Raw genomic sequence first — 21,668 nt, forward strand, 5'->3', positions numbered from 1 at the left:
TTTGTGCTGTAACAGCCAAATTATCTAATCAGATAATGATCATGCATTTCATCAGCTAAGGCAGGTGTGTTAGAGCATATTAAAACACAGACATGTGCAAGTTAAAGGGATCATCAGAGATCATTTCTGCTCTGTGCAACGCTGCAGGCAGTAGCCTGCAGAATATGCAGCAGTGTGTCGAGCTCGCCTTCCTGCAGCAACACAACACAACCCGACTGCAGAATGAGACTCACAACATGAAACTAGACATTTAAATTCTTTAAGCGCTGTTATCCCCCTCTAGTGGAAAGTAATGGTATTACACCGCCCATCTGCTTAGAAAGAAAAAGGTACGCTGCTTCAGTCCGGTCCATATGTGTGTGTACAGAGGTGTTTTCTGCTTTCAGCGTATTTGTGTTTATTTTGTGGGGATGCTATTGAGGCGAGAAGGTAAGTTTAATCGTTTCTATTACCTTGTTCTTTGTTTGCTAGGTTGGTTACAGCAGTCTACCCTGTAATCACCTTTGGCATATTAAGGAATGAACAGAATGTCTATTGTATATATAATGATATTATACGCTACTACTAAGAGCACATAGAGTGGCCGAAATCTAGCTGAAATCCCGAAATGTGAATGTATGGCGTGGCATGAAATCTAAATTTGTTAATGAACGTGATTTTCACGGCGCATCATTGGAATTTTGTGGCCCCGTCTGGTGCGTCTCAAATCGCATTTATCGCGCTAAGTACTGTCAAAACAGCACGACACTTGAGATACAATATGTAATGTAGTCGGTTCATAGAAATGCATTTTCTGCCATTGTACTGCATGATAATCTTGCGGTTTTTTCCCCGCAGCGGGTGTAGCGCGAGCTGATCGGGTGTTCCCCCTGCCGAGCGCGCGCTGCATCCCCTGTTAATATCTCTTGACAGACATCCATAAGACCATAGTGCACAAGAACAATGCTTTCACGGAAGTGCATGGATTTGGGTGTGTGCGCTCTGCGTCTCGGAAAAAAAAGAAAAGCGAGTCCACATGGACTGGGAACACCAAAAAGATTCATTTATCACTAGATATTTGCTGTGTCTCCTGTTCTGAAAGGTACATACTAACTGCTCAGCAGATGTTCAGTTCTGCTCAGGCACCAAGAGAGGCACCCTTTCCCCCCCACCCCACCCCCCCAAAAGGCTATGAGGTGCAGGTAACATAAAACTGGGAGCAGACTATTCAGGGTGTTTTTTCTTTGAAGCATTCACAAAAATAGCATATGGGAAAGCCTTCCTCTGTAAAGATCACAGATCTTTCCAAAAGACAAGTTTTTTTTTTTTTTATCAAACTCTGCAGCTGTAAGAAAGCAGTGCACATGTGCACCCTCTGCAGAGTGATAGTATATTATCTGCATCTGAAGAAAATGGACCTTACATTTCAAAGCTTGATGGGCTGTAATTTTCCACCAAGATGTCTGGCTAATTTTGCTCCAAGCTGAGACAGAAAGAGATTGATGTAAGCCATTACCCAGCCATTGATGGTCTTTGGGTGTTAACAGTCTCCGCCATCATGAATTCTGTGATCACGTCTGGTGCAAGTTCACCTTCAAATCAAGTGGCATGTAATCTGTTGGGTTCCAGGCTTGATGAAAAAAAAAAATACTTTAGGCTCCACTGTCTGTCCCAAATCACATCTGGGTCAATATACAATTTAATGTTCGCAAATACCACTTGCATTTGAAATTATTTCATACTTGAGGTTAGCGAATCTGGGCATAATAGTGTCAGAAAGCCAAGGCTATGAAGGTTATCTGCAAGAAGATTGGTTTTATGTCACTTTTGAGTTAATCAGTTTTCCCTATGAAAATACATGCATACAAATAGCTGTTTGTCTATGTGCCAGCCTAGTCTATCCTGTATCACCTGTACTGATCACTTAAACCTGAAAGAATGTTATTTATACTGTTTCAGTGGCATCTCCATTGTTTGCAGATACTGTAATGGTTTATTAGTATGATCTGTAAAGCAGGACTGAAGAATGTGCCTGTACACTCAAACAACAGATGCGCTCTTAATGTGAGCTGAAGTTTAGGCTGGGAAGCCCACATTAAAGTACAATTAATCATTCTACCCCATTTAACACGCTAGATTGAACTCATTAGCTCATTATCACTGGCTTCATAGGCTGGATTTGGTCTGTTAGAAACAGAAAAAAATCGATGTAGTCTGTACTCCTCCATGAATTCTATCTGACCTGTATCTATAGATGATGGGCTTTCATGCAAGACAGTAGTGAATTGTTTCAAACTAATTGATTGTAATGTCACATTCTCAGGCACACACATGCTTGGGAATACAGCAAAACGCCACATAGTACACAACTGACCTAATTTCCCTTCCCCAGGGAGTGAGGGTTTGTTCTGATCTCAGTACAGTCATGTCCAACATCTGTGGAGTGTTACTGTTTAACTTTTTACTTTCTGCTTTAATGTGTGTGCAGTGGTATTCCCTCAGTCACCTGAGAACTGCCTATGGTACTTCTGAGGTAATCCAAGAGGATGTGGAACAAATAAAAGGCCCATAAAGCAAAGTGACATGAGAAAATAATGGATGCAAAATGCACCACAATGCAAAGCAATATGTCTGCCCAGTTTGTTATCTGGCCATTGTGCTATACTGTATATCAGAATGCTTCAGAGAGCATTATCTCACTTAATGAGGGCAGGAGAAAGCATAAATTCATTGACAAGCCCACTGGGAAAGTCAAAGCTCCAATGTCTTTCCATGTTATCCTTCCCAGAACAACAATTAATAGTCTGAAAAGAAGCTACTTATGTATTTTAACTGAAAATGTATGACTGTGTTGGTTAATTGTCTGCATTAACACAGACTGAAAAATACATAATCCATAGGAGGGGTGACTACATTTAGATACAGTCTTTCCTGATAATGTCTCAGGTGACAAAGGCAGAAAATCTTTGGCTTATATTTGATGAGCTGTGTCTTTTCTCAAATACAGCATGGTTTTCACACTGTCCTGATTCTGGAAAGATTGTCTAGTATCCGTTCAAGCTAATTAATATTCCTAATAAAAATAGTCCTTACCAGTAACTAGACTACATACTCAGTTTTTGTGAGTAATGATGCAGGTGACAGCATTCTGTGATCGAAATATATGAACCAACAGGTTCAAGCGTGACTAAGTGTATCCCAGTGGTTAGTGTTTCTTTATGTGGGTAGTGGTAGCTCCAGTGGTTAAGGCTCTGGGTTGTTGATTGGAAGAGTGGGGTTCAAGCCCCAGCACTGCCACATTGCCACTGTTGGACTCCTGAGCAAGGCCCATAACCCTCCTTGCTCCAGGGGAGCTGCATCATGGCTGACCTTGCCTTCTGATCGCAACCTCCAAAGTTGGGATATGTGACTTTCACTGTGTTGTAATGTGTATGAGACAATAATAAAGGCTTCTTCCTCCGTTACATTACAGACATCTTAAAGCAGGGGTGTCCAATCTTATCCACAAAGGGCCGGTGTGGGTGCAGGTTTTCATTCTAATCAAGCAGGAGCTACACCTGATTCCACCTGTTTAATCAGTTGATCTTGGCTTTCAATAGACTCAGGTGTGGCTTCTGCTTGGTTGGAATGAAAACCTGCGCCCACACTGGCCCTTTCTGGATAAGATTTGACACCCCTGTTTTAAAGGAAACTCTTTCTCTGGAGAAGTCAGTTTAGAGAATTTTTCTTTTTCTGGTGACTGGGTGAGTGCAGAAAACAAATCAAAACCAAACAAAAACGCTGGTGACAGTTATATCATCAGCTTACTGAACCTGCTTGGCCACTGGGCAGCTCTGAATCAAAAACAGATCTTTGTCCCAGGCACACTTCACTTCTTCACACCTGTATAATAAACAGTATAAATAGCAAATTCGTTCATTTTATTTGGCTAACGCTGTCAACCTACTCACATTAGTAGTCAACCCCACACTCTCCCAGCTTCTGTCTATCTGAGAACATGGATCATTGATTTCTGCAATACTCTGGCACTCTCACACATCCTGATATAAGACTGATTTTTTTTCCACCCCAAAAGCCCAGAAAGCTGCTGCTTATCAATTTTCACGTCTTCACACCTGCTTAACAACCTGACACATTGTCCTTTACACATACCTACACCTAGTGGCTATTGGTGATTTCCAGAGCTATTTATTTATTGAATGTTACAGCAATTATTTTCATCAAAGCCACACTGTACTTTGCCAAATGGTCATTGAGGCTTCAATTCTGAACTTCTTAGTCAGAGGCCTGGCTTAAGGAGTTTGTGTGTTGCCTTTTAACCTGTCAGTATTTTGAATATTGTGATGCTGTGAAATGGCTCAAGCACCAGTTAGAGCTGATAGACTGATGGAAAAAATTCTGAGAAAAAACTCACGTGATCTAAATAATCTCAAATAATTCATGTGATCTATCCATGAAAAAAGAGATGGTTTTGTTGCCAGTAAATTCATTAACATTATAACATATTGTAGTGATAAGAAGCAACCCAAAAATTATTCAAGTATGATAGACCTCTGAGGCAAAATCTGAAACATACATGTAGCATTTGCAGATAATTTATCCTCTTGAGTCTTAAAAAAAGAAAGAAAAAGAAAAAACCTCAACCTTAAACAAGCTCTGCCTCAGTGATTTACAGGCATATTACAAAACTGAGTCATCTCACTCACTATAAAGAGTATGGTTTGTTAAATTTCAAGTGTTTTCTTACTTCTGAGCCTCTTTTCAAATCATTACAACTCATGTTTTTTTTGTAGTACTTTTAGATATGCAGGACAATTAGTTTCACCTACATTTTTTCCTGTTTCATTCTTATGCCTGTTTTTTTGTCCTAGCTTTTTTTTAGCACACAATAAAGAATTGTTTATCTTTTTCTATAATTACTTTTTATTGCCCCTGGCTATAAAAGCCCAGCTCTGAGTTTCAATATACGTAAACGTTCAAGTTTATAATGCTTAAAAGCAGTGTGTGTGTGTGTGTGTGTGTGTGTGTATGCCTTGACTCTGTAGGTGTAATGACTGAATAAAGCTAGAGTTTTGAAAGCTAAATGTCTTTGCCTGCGGCATCTCTTCTCTTGCTCCAATTCCCCAGTGTACTGTACTGTAATGGACTCATTATTACAATACCGTAAATCAGTCAGCATGACCTCTTTAGTTTGTCAAATCACTGGTCCTGCCCTCAACGTCCAGTTTCACTTTTATGATGGCCTTATCTGGCCTCACAGTAGGCCCATTTTATATTATACACAATGAAAAGGGATATATATGTGAGCTGTCAGATTTCATGATGCAGGTATGAGAATAAAAAAATCAGTCACATATTGTTTGTGTATAAAGTGGTGTTCTTATCTTATTTCACCCTTCAAGAAATGCCAGCAGAAAACTGCATCCCTGTCCCATTGTAAACCATTTTTTGTTTTGCCCTTGTTTATCATTTGTGATAATGTGAACTGTTAGCTTGGATTGTCTGGCCCATCCCTGTTGCTTTAGAGCTCGTGGTTTCTTCAACAGCAGTATGCCACCCCTCCCTCCCTCTCTCACTCCCTCTCTCACTCTCGCACACAGGAATCAGCAGTGGTGTATTCTTTTCATAATGAGACATCTGGACTGGGCATCTGCTGTAGCTCAGTGTATCTGTTGTCTTTTCTTCAGCTATTCATGATGCCCATATTACAGATTTAGTGTGGATCGTATATCTGAGCCCCACACATTCTTTCTTGCAGTTTGATATTGGAAATGAGATTTATGGGGTCTTACGGAAACAGCTAAGCTTTCTTAATAAGAGCAAAAGCCAGGCACATTGCTTAAATCACATAGAAAAGGAGAAAAATCAGAATGGCTACTGGTACATGCATGCATTTTGTTTGTGGGGTTTTGTGTGTCCGTGATGTAATCTCAGTGGAATTATTTGTGTCCGTTTCACCGAAGCATGAGGTAACTCCAGAGGAATTGTGTGTGTGTGTGTGTCTGCCAGCTCAGATTACCTATATTGACGGCAGTGACTGTAGGAGTGCAGAGGCTATCAGGAGAAGATGATGGAGTATGAATAGGGAAGTGTCTGTGTGTGGGTGAGGGTGTGTTTAGGGAGGGAATGTAATCAGGATAAAGATTCAAGGTTAGCTGGGTTAGTAAGCATGACAAATACCTTAAAATCAATATATGTTATTGACATTGCAAAAATACCTGCTGTAAACACATATTCTCATGATTAACCTTGGCTGTATACTGTTTCTGGACATATCAGTGTGAAAATCAAATACAGCTTTACAAATTGTTATGGACTGAGTTCAAAGTAGGTGCTGTGGAATGTAGGAAGTGGGCAGGGGTGAGAAAAGAATAGCACATATATCGGGTGATCTGCAAAGGAAAGTCGTGCTGTTTCCCCTGCTTAGGGTAGATTGTTGTTCACTGTTTTGTTATGAAGTTTGGGGTCATGACCTAGGAAAAGGGGACTGAGGTTTGGGTGGTGGTGGTTGGTGATGGTTGTGGGGTGGTAGTGGGGTATACAGCAGAGCAGCAATCACCTAAGAGAAACCATAAAGGAAAGAGAAAAGCCTAGAATACTTGATAAATCTTATATTCCAGTTATTCCATAATTCTTCTGGACAAATGCTTCTAGCCTCCTGACTAAATTTATATTCTTCTCTCTCTCTCTCTCTCTCTCTCTCTCTCTCTCTCAAGTTGACAGTAAATTGGTGTAACCATAACTTGGTTGCTGCTTCCTGCTTCCTTGTGGCCTTTAACGTTCTGTGGCCAAGCCAAACAAAGCCCTGGACCAATCATAGAAAAGACACTTCATCATCATCATCATAATGGACACAGACTCTGTCCACTCTGGCCACTCTCAGCACTCTCGAGGGTCAAACAGACACAGGTAAATCACTTCCCCCCTTATTATTCAGCAGCTTAATTAAAATAGCACTTTTTCCAGCACATTCTATTGTTTCAGAATCAGAAATGCTTACACAGATGTAAAAAAAAAAGGTTTATATGACAAAATATTTACATTATACTTTAATATTTAAATGATTGCAGCTTAATATGGCTGTGAGGTACAAAATCAAGAAATCATAGTGTTTTCCCTACATATAGACTGTATTATCTAGCAAATTCATATCTAGCAAATAGTTATACATTATTTTATAATTATAAATTATATTTAATTTACTATTTGATTAATAAATAAATAAATTAATAGCTCAAGGTCAGAAATCTCAAATAAACAAAATGTTTTAAAAACGAATTTGTCCATGTTGCTTCAAAATGCAGAATGCATTGCCAGTAGTCCTTTACATTAAGGGCAGGCAAGATTGTTAACTTGCAATTGTAGTTGACCCTTTAAAGCCATAACAGATTTTTCAGTGATTTGTTGTTAGCATGTTATTTAGTAACTCCCATGAAATATACACTAGCTACACTGAAACTAATCGGAAAGTTAGGTGTCTGTTGTTACGTGTGTGAGGAACCCACCGGCCCTGAGACTTAAAAAGTAATTCTCAGAAAATATATTCAGCAATGCTCTTTCTTTTTCACATGACTCATAATGAATATGGCTAGGATCAAATTTCTGTTTAATGTGTGAAAGAAAGGTTAAAAAAAGATGCTTAAAATGAACTCTCTTGGTAAACTTGTTTTATTTACAAAATAAAATAGCACTTTTAATTTATCCTTTTCCATCTGTCTGCAAGTGTGTCTGATGACTCTTACTGCTCCAATTACCCAAACAGAGCTGCTAAACCACAGGAGGGAGAGGCAAATTTGTGTCAGTGTGCTTGTTTAAACTGCTACACCAGAAACTGTGCCATAGGGACAGACATTGCTCCACTTACCGGGAAGACAGCAAGAAGCTTTGCTGCTTTTTTGTCATGAGTTTGACTAAATCTAACATAAGAAAGCAGATTGTGCTTTTTATTTTGCTGTCTTGATGGAGTATTAATGGGAAAATTACAAAAATTTCTGGTGGAATGCTCTAAAAAATATGTGCTTAAAGAAATCCCCCTTGATTCACATATCCTGTTTTACACTGCCTACAAAACCTTACCGCTTATCCTCTTTCAATTAAAAAAATAAATAATCAATTTAGCTCAAATATGATAATGAAGAGTATAAAGACCTTGTCTACACGTATGTTTATTCCATACAGTGATCGCAGTAAAGACCGCCACAAACCACGCAGTCATGATGGCAGCAATCGCTCCGACAAGAACGTCACCATCAGCAGCCTGTCTGCGCAGACAGGAGCGACAGAGCAGACCCCGGCTAGCACAGAGCCTCAGGTCAGTCCATTTTACACGTGAAGTAGTGTGGTTAATGTAGTTAACTGTAGTCTATGGGTGTGGTTGTGGCTCTGTGAAGAGGTGTGAAGATAACTATGTATGTTATTAATGCCTTTGTCACTTTTTCTTGTAAAATCTCTCACAGAGAGAGAGAGAGAGAGACAGAGAGAGATACAGAGATCAGTAATGTTGGTGGCTTGGTGAATGGTGAAGGTATGCCCTGTTTGAATTAGGCTGATTACTGTACTTGTAAACCAGTTTTGTTGGATAATGCCATCGACACATCAGCATGTGATATTTTGACAACATGTAGACTAATTATCATTTTATCACAAACAAAAGGAACCTATCTAATGAGTGTTTCTATCATGAGTTTATAGATCAGTTCTTTTTACTAGAAGGTGAATCAGTGCTGACGAGGGAGACTGAAGGAAATCTTTTTGTGCTTTTGTTAGTCTTTTCTAAGAGAGAGAGAGAGAGAGATGCTGCTCTTGGCATTACACTTCATTCTGACCTAGTTGTTGCTCACAGTGGGAGAAGCCATACAATTTCTCATGTTTTCGTGTGTGTGTGAGTGTGTGTGTGTGTGTGTGTGTGTGTGTGTCAGATTTGAGACATACAATTAGGTTATCCCATGCAAGATACTATGCATGTACCATGAAGCATGATTTTACCTCTAATGGTCTGTTTGTCCTGAAGTGTATATATATAATAATATATATATTTATATTTATTTATATTTATAAATATATATATTTGTGCTCCACTCAATCTCCACTCAATGTCTTTTAAAATCATACAAATGTTAACATTTTGTTTATCTTATTTTGACCATAGAGTAATTAACAAATAAGTGTTGAGTGACTGGCATTTGTAATTCTGAAGCAAAATAGGGATTTTAAGTGACATTCCATGCCACTTTTTCTCTATCTTTTATTTGCACTCCCATTAGGAGTCTGCCAGATAAGGAGCACTATTTTAAAGAAAGAAATTAAAGGCTGACATATTTTGCTATTTAAAGCTCCTCATGTATCCATGTACATATACTCAAACACACTGTTTAAACCAGGACTTGCTAATAAGGGATCCAACAGACTTCTAGGCAACAGTAAAAGCACACGTTAGCTGAGCCTCATGATGAGCATCCGTGTTTGGACCTCGGTGCTTCAGTGTCTCATGTGTTCCCTGGCAGTGCTACAGGGCTAATGATAATCCATGACTGATCTATTCTTCTCTGTGTAATGCAGCCTGTTTGACTCACATGTCCTTTATTGTATCTGTCAAACGGTGATGGTGTGTGAAATTCTCTCTACCCTGAAGAAACTGGAGACAAACAGAGGAATGCTTTTTAAATACTGTGCACATCGTTCCTCAGCTGCCATATTCATGCATGTGGAAATGTGGTAATTAATTTGTTTAGTAGTAAGACAGGTTTAAAGAACATACTTATTAAGAAAATAAATATGTAATACACGTATCACAAGGAATATGTTAAATTTTTTTAGGTAATATCAGCCATAACATCAAGGCCACCTGCCTAATATTGAGATGCCAAAACAGCTCTAACCCCTCGAGGCATGGACTCCACAAGACCTCTGAAGGTGTGCTGTGGTTTCTGCCACAAACACATTAGCAGCAGATCCTTTAAGTACTATAAGGTGCGAAGTGGAGCCTCCATGGATCAGACTTGTTTGTACAGCATGTCTCACAGATGCTCAATCAGATTGAGATCTGGGGAATTTGAAGGCCAAGTCAACACTTTGAATTCCTTGTCATGCTCCACTATCGATTTTTGCAGTGTGGCAGGAAGCATCATCCTGCTGAAAGAGGACACTGTTATTAGGGAATGCTGTTGCCATGAATGGGTTCTGAAGCTCTGACCTAGTCATCTAGTCATCAGAGTTTGGTGCTTTGTTAATGTCACTCAGATCCTTACTCTTATCCATTTCCCCTGCTTCCAACACATCAACTTCAAGAACTGACAGTTCACTTGCTGCCTAGTTTATTCCACACCTTAACAGGTGCCACTGTATGTAGACAATCAATGTTATTCACATCAGCTCTCAGTGGTTTTAATGTTACGGCTGATTGTTTTATCTCTAGAGAGGTGTTTTAAACTCATCACTGAGCCAGAGTAACCTGAATAATAACCCATATGTGTCATACAGAAAGTAACATGATTCAATACTCATGAGACACCAGTGTAAATATTTGCAGATGCACCCAAGAGGCTCGAAACAATCCATCAAACTCCCTTCATGCTTCAAATCCCACCACAGCTCCTTTAACCAGGGATACACTGGAGATGATAATGAGCCTCTTTGAAGGAAAACAAGTCAGCGCATTGAAAATATGAAGTGACTATTCTGTTGGTTATTCATTCGTTCATTCATTTATTTATTTGCTTTCATTCTTAAGTTACACACACACACACACACACACACACACCTACGAGCAATTTATCATAGTCTATATAACAAACAGCATGCAACAGGATCAGGGACAGGTGTGTGTGTGTTTAGAATCAGGGATTAGACAGCTCATCTTCCACTTGAGAGTCATTCTTGATGTTTAACCTTACATGCCTAAGGAGTGTGTGTGAGTTAATAGACATACAGCACTACAGAGATTCCCCTTCAGTTTACAGCCTGAACTGTTGTAACTAAAACAAAAATCTCACTTAAGTACTCCGAGATATCCTATCATGTTGATTTTGGAATATTTTTGATGTTCTATGGAAGTTAATGCTTCACACAGTAGATTTTCTCCTCAGAAATTCTGATGCCCTCAAAAAACAATGGATCTCAAAATATTCTTTATGACATATAAATAAAATCTTAAATCTTAAAAAAAAAATAAAATTCTACTAATATCTTCAGTATGTAGTATAAATAGCAGCACTTGCCTTGCTGTTCAGAGGGTTCTGTATTGGCTCAAAAGTAGAAAGAGAGAGATCACTTGAAGTTAGCAAGCATATTGATTTGAAGCTTAAAAGGGATAGAAAGGGAAGAAAGGCAGTGAGTGGCAAAATCTGGCTAGTTTTTATAGGGTTGAATATTTGAGTTATATTTTAATATGTATATACATAAAAACTTTAGGTATTCGCTTGAACACCTGTGTACTATATCATCTTAATTAAAAGCCATAATGAGCATTTTACCTTGGTTGTGGCACTAATAGTGATTAAACTGTAATTAAACCAAAGGAAATCCAGGTATCCAAACACCTGCTATTGTTACACTGGAGTTGTTTTATACAATATGTGTTAAATGTTTACATACACACACACACACACACACATTTACATTGCCAGTCTGTTTTAGATTTTCTGCCCTGGTCACACAGTATTATTTTGGAAAGAATGAGAGGAAAAGGGATGGAGGGTGGAAAGAGGAGAGGTTCAGGACATTCGCACACTTGTTTATCACTCCCTCTCTTCCTGCTGCTCGCTCTTACACTGCTGGAGCCCACAGTCTGTCTCTGTTAACCAGGAGGAAATGAGTGTCGGTCTCAGTCAAGCAGGGCACACACACACACCCAGACACCCACACACACACATTTAATACTTTCTCGCATTGTCATTTATGTTCTTTAATTAAACTGACATTGACTCTCTTTTCTTTACCGTATCACGTTTTTGCACAGTGGTTATAAATGAATGTGCCATGCTGACGTGGGGTAGACAGCACACGAGAGGTGTGATGTTCAAAATCAGCTGACTCAGTGGGATTTTTATAACCTTTTTTAGTCCAGAAATGTGCCTGCGTAACCACCCAAACCTCCTCCCCCCAAAAGTCCCACCTTAAAAGCCTCTTCCCATTACTCATGACCAGTTTAGTGGATGTTCACTATTTATGTCACCCATCGTTCTTTGTTTTTTGCACCATTCTTTGAAAACTTTTGTGTGTAATCTGTTGTTTGTAATGCACAAAGGAGATCAGCATTTTCTGAAACACTCAAACCAGCCCATTTGGTACTAGCAACCATGTCATGCATAAAGGCACAGAGATCTGACTTGCATGTTTACTAGCTTCTGTTTTAACTGTTTTTTAATTACACACCATCTGTGTTATGCAAAATAAAAAAGCACACTGAACTGTAAACTCCACAGAAATCTACTAAAAATAGTATCACTCTTTTAACATAACAAATTTGCTTATCTATGCTGCTAGAATATCAAAGGCATTCTTAATGTTGTACTTAACAGCTTGTTAAGTACATTCTCCCATGATGTTTTAGATTTAGGCCTGATCTGAACAGAGGATATCAAATATCCCTAAAAAATAAATCTAACAAATCTTAAAACTCTTACATAAATTAAAGTATACATTTTAGGGAGTGTCTTTTGTTTTTTTTGTTTTTGCAGTTTTTCACAGTGAGAATTTGATGTTTTTATCATGGTGTTTAGGCGATAAATTATTAATTAAAATTCATATAATGTATAGTGCACACAGACAACACAGGGTAGCATATATTTTGAATTTTATTCTGTAAATAGAGTAAAACAATGCCAAGGTGCACTTGACTACACTTTTGGCATATTTTAGTTTAAAATAAGTAATGGATTTAAATTATTATTGAATTTGGACTGGTGTCATTCAAAATAAAAGCTCACAACACTTCCATTACAATATGGAATTTTTTTTCTTCAGGAGATCAGGTCTGGTTATTCTCAACCTTTTCTTTAACTCCCAGGACTTGTTGGTTGGTCTCTTGGTGTGTTTCTTATCAGTGTCACTGTAACTATGAATTGGTTTTTAGTATTTATCAAATAATTAGCTTGAAGACAAATAACTAAATAATAATATGGGAGTTATAATGTGACATCTATAACCAGCAGACTTGGCTCAGCTATACTGTATATATCAAAACAAAGGTCCACAAAGATTTTTGTGTTTATTGAGTCTTTTCTTAGTTTTCCAAAGAAAAGGTTTTTTTTACAAAGAAAAAGCAAGACAATAAAGTTGAATTGAAACAACATGTTCTGAAACAATTTCACTATAATATTATGGTCTCTCTCTCTCTCTCTCTCTCTCTCTCTCTCTCTCTCTCTCTCTCTTTTCTCTTCTCTTCTCTTGCCAGGATGATAACTGGGCCGAGACCACCACAGCCGTGACCGGTACCTCAGACCACAGTCTCTCTCAGGAGGAGCTGGCCAGTTTTGGGAAGGAGACAGTGGGTAGCGTGCATAAGCAGAGCTTTGTGCGTTTGCTGCCCCTGGCCCTGACACTGCTTCTTGGACTGGTGGTTCTTGTCACACCACTAGCCTTTGTGGTGCTGCCACAGCTGCTGTGGGCTGATCGTGTGCAATCTTGTGGCACAGCCTGTGAGGGCCTCTTCCTCTCGCTGGCCTTTAAACTACTGATCTTAATGCTGGCCGGCTGGGCTCTGTTCCTACGTCCGCCCCGGTCTACACTGCCTCGTCTGGCTGTTTACAGAGCACTTCTTGCTGTGCTCACACTGCTGCTCCTGCTCTCCTACTGGCTCTTCTATGGAGTGCGCATCCTTGACACACCGGTGTGTGTGTGTTTTTGTGTGTGTCAATGTATGAGGTGTTCATACAGCACATCAGTACTTACATTGCCCACTGTTGCTGCCACATAGTTTACACTGTATTTACTGAATAATTCTGACTACTTTAATAGAAGATGAATTATGTGTTATAACTTAATAACAATCTGATGGCTTAATTAACAGATTAAAAAAATCAACCACAGGCTGATGTGTTAATGATTTTTCTATAATAACCATGTCCCAAAAGTGTTCAATTCCTCTTATAGCACAGCAATGAGTTCCTGATATCAGTTATATTATAGCAGCCTTAAACACCAGCATCTCTTCTTTTCCTCTCTTGAAGTTAATAAAACAAAAAAAAGTACTCAACTTTGATAGAAAATGTATTTCCTGTGAAAAAAAAGCACTGACACTCTTTGCATAAATGTTAAAATAAGATCCTTATAAAAAAGCTATTCACTATATTAACTATATTATACTATATTATACTATATTATATATAGTACTATATCACTATATTATAAATTATTTTTTATATTTTCTTTACACTGTTTTAAAGAAAATATATAGAATATTAGACTGTTTCTGATTAGTACTGGTTCATGCAACATGAACACAATAAAGTCTTGTTGAATGAGCTGTGTGAACTAGTGTGTGAATATATATATATATATATATATATATATATATATATATATATATATATATATATATATATATATATATATATATATATATATATATATAAAATATAGGTAAATTACTTCCTGTACAACTGCAAGAGCCATGCTGTTATAGACAATCAGAGGAGAATATGGAGATTAAACTTGTGTGTAATTTCATTTGGAGTAAAGAAACCAACCAGAGAGCCAGAAAATGAAATCAACCACATTTAAATGAAATTTGTGCAGTGTGCTATGAAGAAAGAAAGAATAACTTTTGTAAATGTGTTTATGTGTGTGTGTGTGTGTGTGTGTGTGTGTGTCAGGATGAGAATTATCAGGGGATAGTGCAGTTTGCGGTGTCGCTGGTGGATACTCTGCTGTTTACACACTACCTGGCCGTGGTACTGTTGGAGGTGCGGCAGCTGCAGCCATGCTTCTGTCTGTGTGTCACACGCTCGACTGATGGAGAGACACGACACTACAACCTTGGCCAGCTCAGGTAACACACACTGTGTGAGGATGAGGAAGAGAATATCAAAGAACAAACCCTTTTTAAACCAATTATGATGTTTTCTGTATAGTGTCTATTTAGGTAGTCAATCATTTTATTCTAGTCTGCACTTCTGTTCTTCTCTTATTGTGTTTGTTTTGCTAATGTTATTTTTCTCGGTCACCAAATTTGTCATTTTGTGTAAATCCAGTATAGATCTGCAGTAATGCTGTGTGTATTTGCTGATCCAGGCATACATCATTTACTAGATTCAGGCCAAAGAAGAAGAAAGACATTAATCATGCAGTTATTTTAAGTCTCTCTCTCTCTCTGTTTCTTTCACCCTCGCTCTCTCTCTCTCTCTGTCTCCCTCTCTCTCTCTCTCTCTCTCTTTAGCTCAGTCTCATTCTCTCCTGCATCTGTAGCTTCTTTGTTTTTCCTCTTTTCAATATTTAGAATTTTTATTCATTCTCCATTCACTCTGGTATACTCATCCTGACTGTTAATTCACCAAAGCTTCTCCTCTTGCATTAGGATTTCCAGCATTGTTAGTGGTTGCTCGTGCGTGCTGTGGCCGTGGTTTTGGTGAAAACGCTACAGCTTCAGCTGATATGCCACTGACTATACCTTTAGTATAACGTTATTCTTTATTCTCTTTTACTTTGTATAGTATTCAGAGGGCAGCTCTGGTGGTCCTGGAGCACTACTATAAGGATTTCTCAGTACATAATGCTGCACTACTGACTGCTGCTAAATCGCGAACAGCCAAGCACCTGGCTGCTCTGAAGGTCTACAATGTGGATGGTGGGTTTTGCACTTTGCTTTCTTTATGACATCGCATTTTTCTTGAAATTAGAAGACAATTTAGGCTTAAGTCATATGTCACAGTAATAAAAACTCCCTAAGAGCAATTGGAAGAAAGTTTGACACAGGAAATGGAATTACAGCAGGAAGAAGGAGATCCAGCGGAAACAAAAACGAACATACCTGAGACTTTTTAGAGTCCCTGAGAGTTTTAATAGTCTAACATGATTTCTTACTCAATTTAAAGTTCAGAACATTTGTGTTGTCATATACAGAGCAGACATATAGTGGTTGTGCGGATGTGTTCATAACAATAGAAATATGTGTCTTTAGTGTATACTAACAGACACATTCTTTCCATTCCTGTGGTTTTGGGAATGCTGAATATTATCTAGTCTGTCACTTGATAGTTTTGGTGTGTGTGTATGGGTGTGTGTTTCTCTCTGTTTTCTCTGCAACATTTAAAGTTAATCCCAAAAGCTTTCTTTTAGGCTGTAAGTTAAAACCATGGAATGTACTGAGTGCCCATGGTGTGTGTGTGTGTGTGTGTGAGTGAGTGTTCGTTCCTTCTGCCCTGGAGGCAATTTCACCCATCAGGAGTTTATCCAACTTTTACTTCAGTTACAAAAGCACATATTCACCCAGAGCATATTTATTAGTGGTGTTTCTATTGAACAGCTTATATTTTGTAATCTAATTGGGAAAACCAGATTTAAACAAGAAAAAAAAACTTCCCTGGCTCAAGTACACACACTGTATTCACATGTTTAATCCAACATCACAAAGATACTGAGCTGGTATTTGGCTGCTACACTGGGCATATTAACCACTCTGTGCCTGGACCTACCCAATCCTTTCCGTTTCAGAGAAAGTCTTGAATCATGTATATAAACTACCAGTCAAACACTTGTATGTATACAAACAGTTTTCTTAATTTATTTCTGGTATGTTAGAATAATACTGAAGACGTGAACAGTTTGAAATCATAAATTCTGCAGTGAGCAAATCAAAAGGTTTTTTATGTTTGCAGAATTTAAAAGAGGTGTCTAATGAAACTTTGGCATTTTTTCTCAACCACTTTCATGAGGGTGTGTTACCCAGGAGGATTTTTTTGAAGTCCCCCAAATAGACTGAGCACTTGGTTGCTTCTCATAAATGAAAAGTACTTGCTTGAGAGGAACTATTTAATTTAAGTATAAACAGATTATTTAAATAGATTTATATTCATAAATTATTTCATTGTTTTCATTCACTATTGTATGCAAAACTCTCTGACATTTTGAGCACATGCCCCAAGGTGCCTACTGAACTAGACTAATCATGACCCAAATTTCACTCTGATATTTTAATAATAATAATAATAATAATAATAAAAACCCTCAAATCTAAAGCTGTGGGGGTTTTTTAAGCAGATTTGATATATGGCTTAGTTTGGGGATCATTAAGCACTATGCTCATGTCTTATACAGGCACGGTGCTGCCCTCATGTGTTCATCTGATTAAAATCCGACTGAACCAGATTGAAGAAACTTTATTTAACATAGATACACTTAAGACAAGACAAGAACATAAGCTGTGTAATTGACTCTAACAGTAAACCCCAGAGAATGAACTTAAAATACCTGGTACAGTAAAACAGTACCTCTCTTTTAGTCATACTAGACCTCCCTTCAGAGAAGTTTGATTATCTCCACAGGCTGTTAATGAGATTAGGCTTAATACTACTACTGATCTACATATTCAGTGCTATATAACATAACTAACTAAGGCAGATGCTGGAAACAGCACTGGTAAAGGAAAGTATTATAGTATAACAGTATCCTGCAGTAGAGTTGTCCTTTTTGGTTCTGCTATTTTTATCATTCTATGCTATTCATCACACTATGCTAGCTGTCTCCAGCACCTTATATATTGTGAACCTTTTGGAATTTTAAATAGGTTTCTGCAAAAATCTGTCAGAAAATGTGATCTGATCTTGTAAATGTAATGTGCCTAAATGATAACACAAAAACATTCCTGATCTTTCATGTCTTTATGAAACATACTTAGTCAACATCCAAAATAGTAGTGGAAAAAGCAAGTGAACCCTTGGAATTAATAATCGGTTTACCCCATCCTTGGCAGCAGTAACCACAACCAGGCCTTTCCTGTAGATGTGGATCAGACCTGCACATCGTTCAGGAGGAATTTTAGCCCATTGTTTTTTAACTGCTTTAGTTCTGTCTGTTCTTTGGACGTCTCATGTGTATGGCTCTCTTAAAGTCATTCCATAGCATCTTTATTGGGTTGAGGTCTGGGCTCTGACTTGGCTACTCCAAAAAAGAGGATTTTGTTTTTCTGAAGCCATTCTGTTGTGGTGTTTTGGGTCATTCAGTTTCCCCTCAATGACTGCAAGCTGGCAGCCAGGCCCTGATGCAGAAAAGCAGGCCCAAATCATGATGTTTCCTCCACTATACTTTCTGGTTGGGATGATGTTTTCATGACGATATGCAGTGCCCTTTTTATGCCAGATGTAGTGCTGTGTGTTCTTTCCATATAGTTCAGTCTTAGTTTCTTCAGTCCACAAAACATTTTGCCAATACCGCTGTGGAGTGTCACTGTGCTCTTTCACAAACGTCAGGCATGCAGCAATGTTCTTTTTAGTAAGCAGCGGCTTCCTTTTTGGTGTCTTGCCATAGACACCCTGTTTGTTCAATGTTTTAAGTACTGTAGACTCATGAACAAAGATGTTAGCCAGTTCTTTACTACATTCATGAGTCTTTGTTGTGCTTTTGAGGTCATTTTGACTGGGCACCCACTTCTTGGAAAAGTAGCCACAGTTCCAAAGTATCTGCATTTGTCGAACTGTAGACTTGTAAATTTATTCTTTGAAATCACTTTGTAACCCTTTCCAGCTTTATGTATATCAATAATTCTTTATTGTAGATCCTCTGAAAGCTTTTGGGTGAGACATGGCTCACAAAAGCATTTCTTCTTGTGCGGAGCAAACTCAAAAAGTTTGAGTGTTTTTATCAGTAAAAGTGAAAGTCCACAGCTCCTAACTCATTTTCTTAACAAGACTCCAGGTATGCTAACACTTGACTCCAATTAGTATTTTTGTGGTCATTAACTCAAGGGTTCACATACTTTTTCTACTAGCACTATGAGGATTTTATGGTTGTTCTCAATAAAGATCATGAAAGATCAGAATTTTTTTTTGGGTTATTATTTAGGTACATAATATTTGTCGATACTCTTGACTTAGATGAAGATCACATTGTATGACAAATTTATGCAGAAACCATGAAATTCCAAAAGGTATCACATATTTTTTCTTGCCACTCTATATAAATATTAGTATTTATACCACAACAATGTTAAATTCTTGATTCTGTTGGTTTTGATTGATTATCTATAATATAATGGCTTGGACAGTATTTGCAGTATGTAAAGCAAATAACAGGTTTATATGAATTCAAATGATTAAACAGATTAAAAATTGTGTCTAAAAGTTTTCAGTGAGAAGTATTTAAGCATCATTGTTTTTCTGCCAGTCTTCAGAACAGAGGTCTGTGCAGTGTCTTGGAAATATGCTGAATTTTTGTTTTGATAAACGGAAACAATGTCCTAGTATAACTTACAAGAACAGGAATTAACTTATTTTGCAACGTTCCCACAACATTAGGTTAGGTTAGGTACGAATACAGAGGCAATGACATGCAATCAGTATCTATCCAGTGCAAATAGCAGATAAGTGAAATGAAAATGCTACAAAAAAGTTAAGATAACAGTGAACAGGTAAATGTAAACAGTATAAATCATACCTGTAATGCAGTTATGTTAAATAGAATAAATAAGAATTATGGTGCAACAGTTAAATATTATACAGTATAAGAGTAGAGTTGAATTATAAGTTGAATTAAATATAAGAATAAACAGAAAGTAATATATCATTCTTGAATTAATACATTTGTCACACTAATTTTTTTCCTAAAACGAAACATTTTCTTCCTTGGCAAGAATACAGCTGTTTGAGCTATTATACAGTGTCCAAGTAATGATTTCTCATGTTAGAACACTAAGAGCTCAAGCTCTAACATCTCATCATGCTGTTCTTCATCTTGTCAGGTCCTGGCAGTGATGGTGCAGCAAGTCAGTCTCGAGCCAAGATGGCTGCTGCGGCCCGACATAAAGACACCAGCCACAGCGAGCTTTACTATGAGGAGGCCGACTACGAGAGAAGAGTCCGCAAACGCAGAGCACGGTAAGAGAAATGAGGGCAGGGTGATACTGAGTGATAGTGAGATATTTATATTGAGATTATGAAACGTTTATAAAGCCGAGCAGGCAAGAAATGAATTAACTAGAGGACTAGATTTCAGTATATCATTTGAGTTTGAATTAGCTTCAAGTTCCATCTAATGGTTGCTTCGGCTATAGGTTACATGTGTTCACTTTGCTACAGGATTAATATTTGTTCCATGTTCTCTCAAGGCTGGTGGTGGCAGTAGAGGAGGCATTTACACATGTGCGGCGGTTGCAGGAGGAGGAAAAAAAGAAGCCACCAGGAGATGTGATGGAGGCGCGTGAGGCTGCGCAGGCCATTTTCCCCTCAATGGCACGTGCACTTCAGAAGTACCTGCGTACAACACGTCAGCAGCACTGCCATAGCATGGACAGCATCCAGAGCCACCTTGCTTTCTGTATTACCAACAACATGAGTCCCAAGGTGCACACACAGAGACACACACACACACACACACAGACATACACAATATGGCAGATTGTTTGGAAGGACAATCTGTGCTGTTTATGAAAACACAGCATAATTAATAGTTTGTTAAAAATATTTCTATTTATAAAAATGGTTTCTTGAATGGCTATTCAAGGTAGTCTGCAAACAAAATAATTTTTGTTAACTGTGATGCTTTTTTGGTATCTTCAATGTTTTTAAGATCACTCTAAGAAAAGTGTACACACAGATGTACCGTACTGTACTGACTTTCAGATTAGACAAAAATCAAGAGAAGAAGAACATTTTAAAAAATTTATTCACTATATGTGTCTCACTCTTTGTGGTAAGATAGGAAAAAATAAAAAAATGGATAGAAAAACAAATTCATCATTAAAATCATTAGACTCTGAAAGTAATTAGGCTACTGGCCAATTTTCATTAAATTGTGTTGTTTCCAGCAATGTGTAGTAACCTGCTCAGTTCTCTGTTTTGTCAACAGGCATTTCTGGAGAGCTACCTGACTCCTGGTCCCACTCTGCAGTACAACAGTGAGTGCTGGCGGGCTCCGCAGTGGACTCTGGTTAGCGAGGCATCAGTCACCAGCCTGCTGCGTCATGGCACCGAGTTCCAGCTCAAAAACAGCCACTTCTGCCTGGTGGTCAGCAGCAAGGCTATCCCGCAGCTCAGAATCAGCGAGGAATATGTCCATCCCAAATCACACAAGTTTGTGCTGCAAGTGCAGTCAGAGACCTCCGTCTGACCCACTGCTTTGTCTGTTGCTTTTATACACAATAAACTCAGAAACGGTGTTTCTTTTTTCAATTTTTTAGAACTCACGTTTCTCATATTGGACATATTTTGATATGCAGCAGTGTTTCTTTTTGAAATGAAAAAAAAGTATTTATGTACAAGACAGATACTTGTATTTGCAAGTGTGAGAGTGTTTTTTTGTGTGTAGGTATGTGTGCTGTGCAGTGTTTAAAAACTAAAGGCTGCTGTTTATTAAGGAAGCGATCAAGCAGAAGTGTAAAAGCAGAACTGTGATCATTAGGAAGTGTTGTCTTGCAGCTTTTCAGCCAATCGAACAATATTGACACTTAAAAAGGAGGAGGGACATCAGAAACATTATCTACAGTTAAAGGAACTTTTTAAAATTTATTTGAGATGATGGATGATTTTAATACCACATTT

General features: G+C 38.1%; 1 protein-coding gene across 1 annotated transcript; it reads left to right on the top strand.

Annotated features, from left to right (window-relative positions):
• Nucleotides 1–302: 302 nt before the first annotated feature.
• Nucleotides 303–21,501, top strand: vangl1 (VANGL planar cell polarity protein 1). Its single transcript, XM_058393711.1, has 9 exons — nucleotides 303–429; nucleotides 6,696–6,888; nucleotides 8,158–8,290; nucleotides 13,373–13,807; nucleotides 14,793–14,968; nucleotides 15,630–15,763; nucleotides 19,871–20,006; nucleotides 20,237–20,471; nucleotides 20,977–21,501. Exons 2-9 carry the CDS (start codon nucleotides 6,827–6,829, stop codon nucleotides 21,235–21,237), a joined length of 1,572 nt encoding a protein of 523 aa, XP_058249694.1. The 5' UTR covers nucleotides 303–429; nucleotides 6,696–6,826; the 3' UTR covers nucleotides 21,238–21,501.
• Nucleotides 21,502–21,668: the final 167 nt, after the last annotated feature.

Source organism: Hemibagrus wyckioides, linkage group LG06 (assembly GCF_019097595.1).
Source record: "Hemibagrus wyckioides isolate EC202008001 linkage group LG06, SWU_Hwy_1.0, whole genome shotgun sequence".
Lineage (NCBI taxonomy): Eukaryota > Metazoa > Chordata > Actinopteri > Siluriformes > Bagridae > Hemibagrus > Hemibagrus wyckioides.

Bases quoted from the DNA above. Each gene is read 5' to 3' on its own strand.
- vangl1 (XM_058393711.1), top strand. From the start codon at position 6,827: ATGGACACAGACTCTGTCCACTCTGGCCACTCTCAGCACTCTCGAGGG. The intron at 13,808-14,792 runs GTGTGTGTGTGT...TGTGTGTGTCAG, and splicing joins TGCGCATCCTTGACACACCG to GATGAGAATTATCAGGGGAT. The intron at 15,764-19,870 runs GTGGGTTTTGCA...TCATCTTGTCAG, and splicing joins GAAGGTCTACAATGTGGATG to GTCCTGGCAGTGATGGTGCA.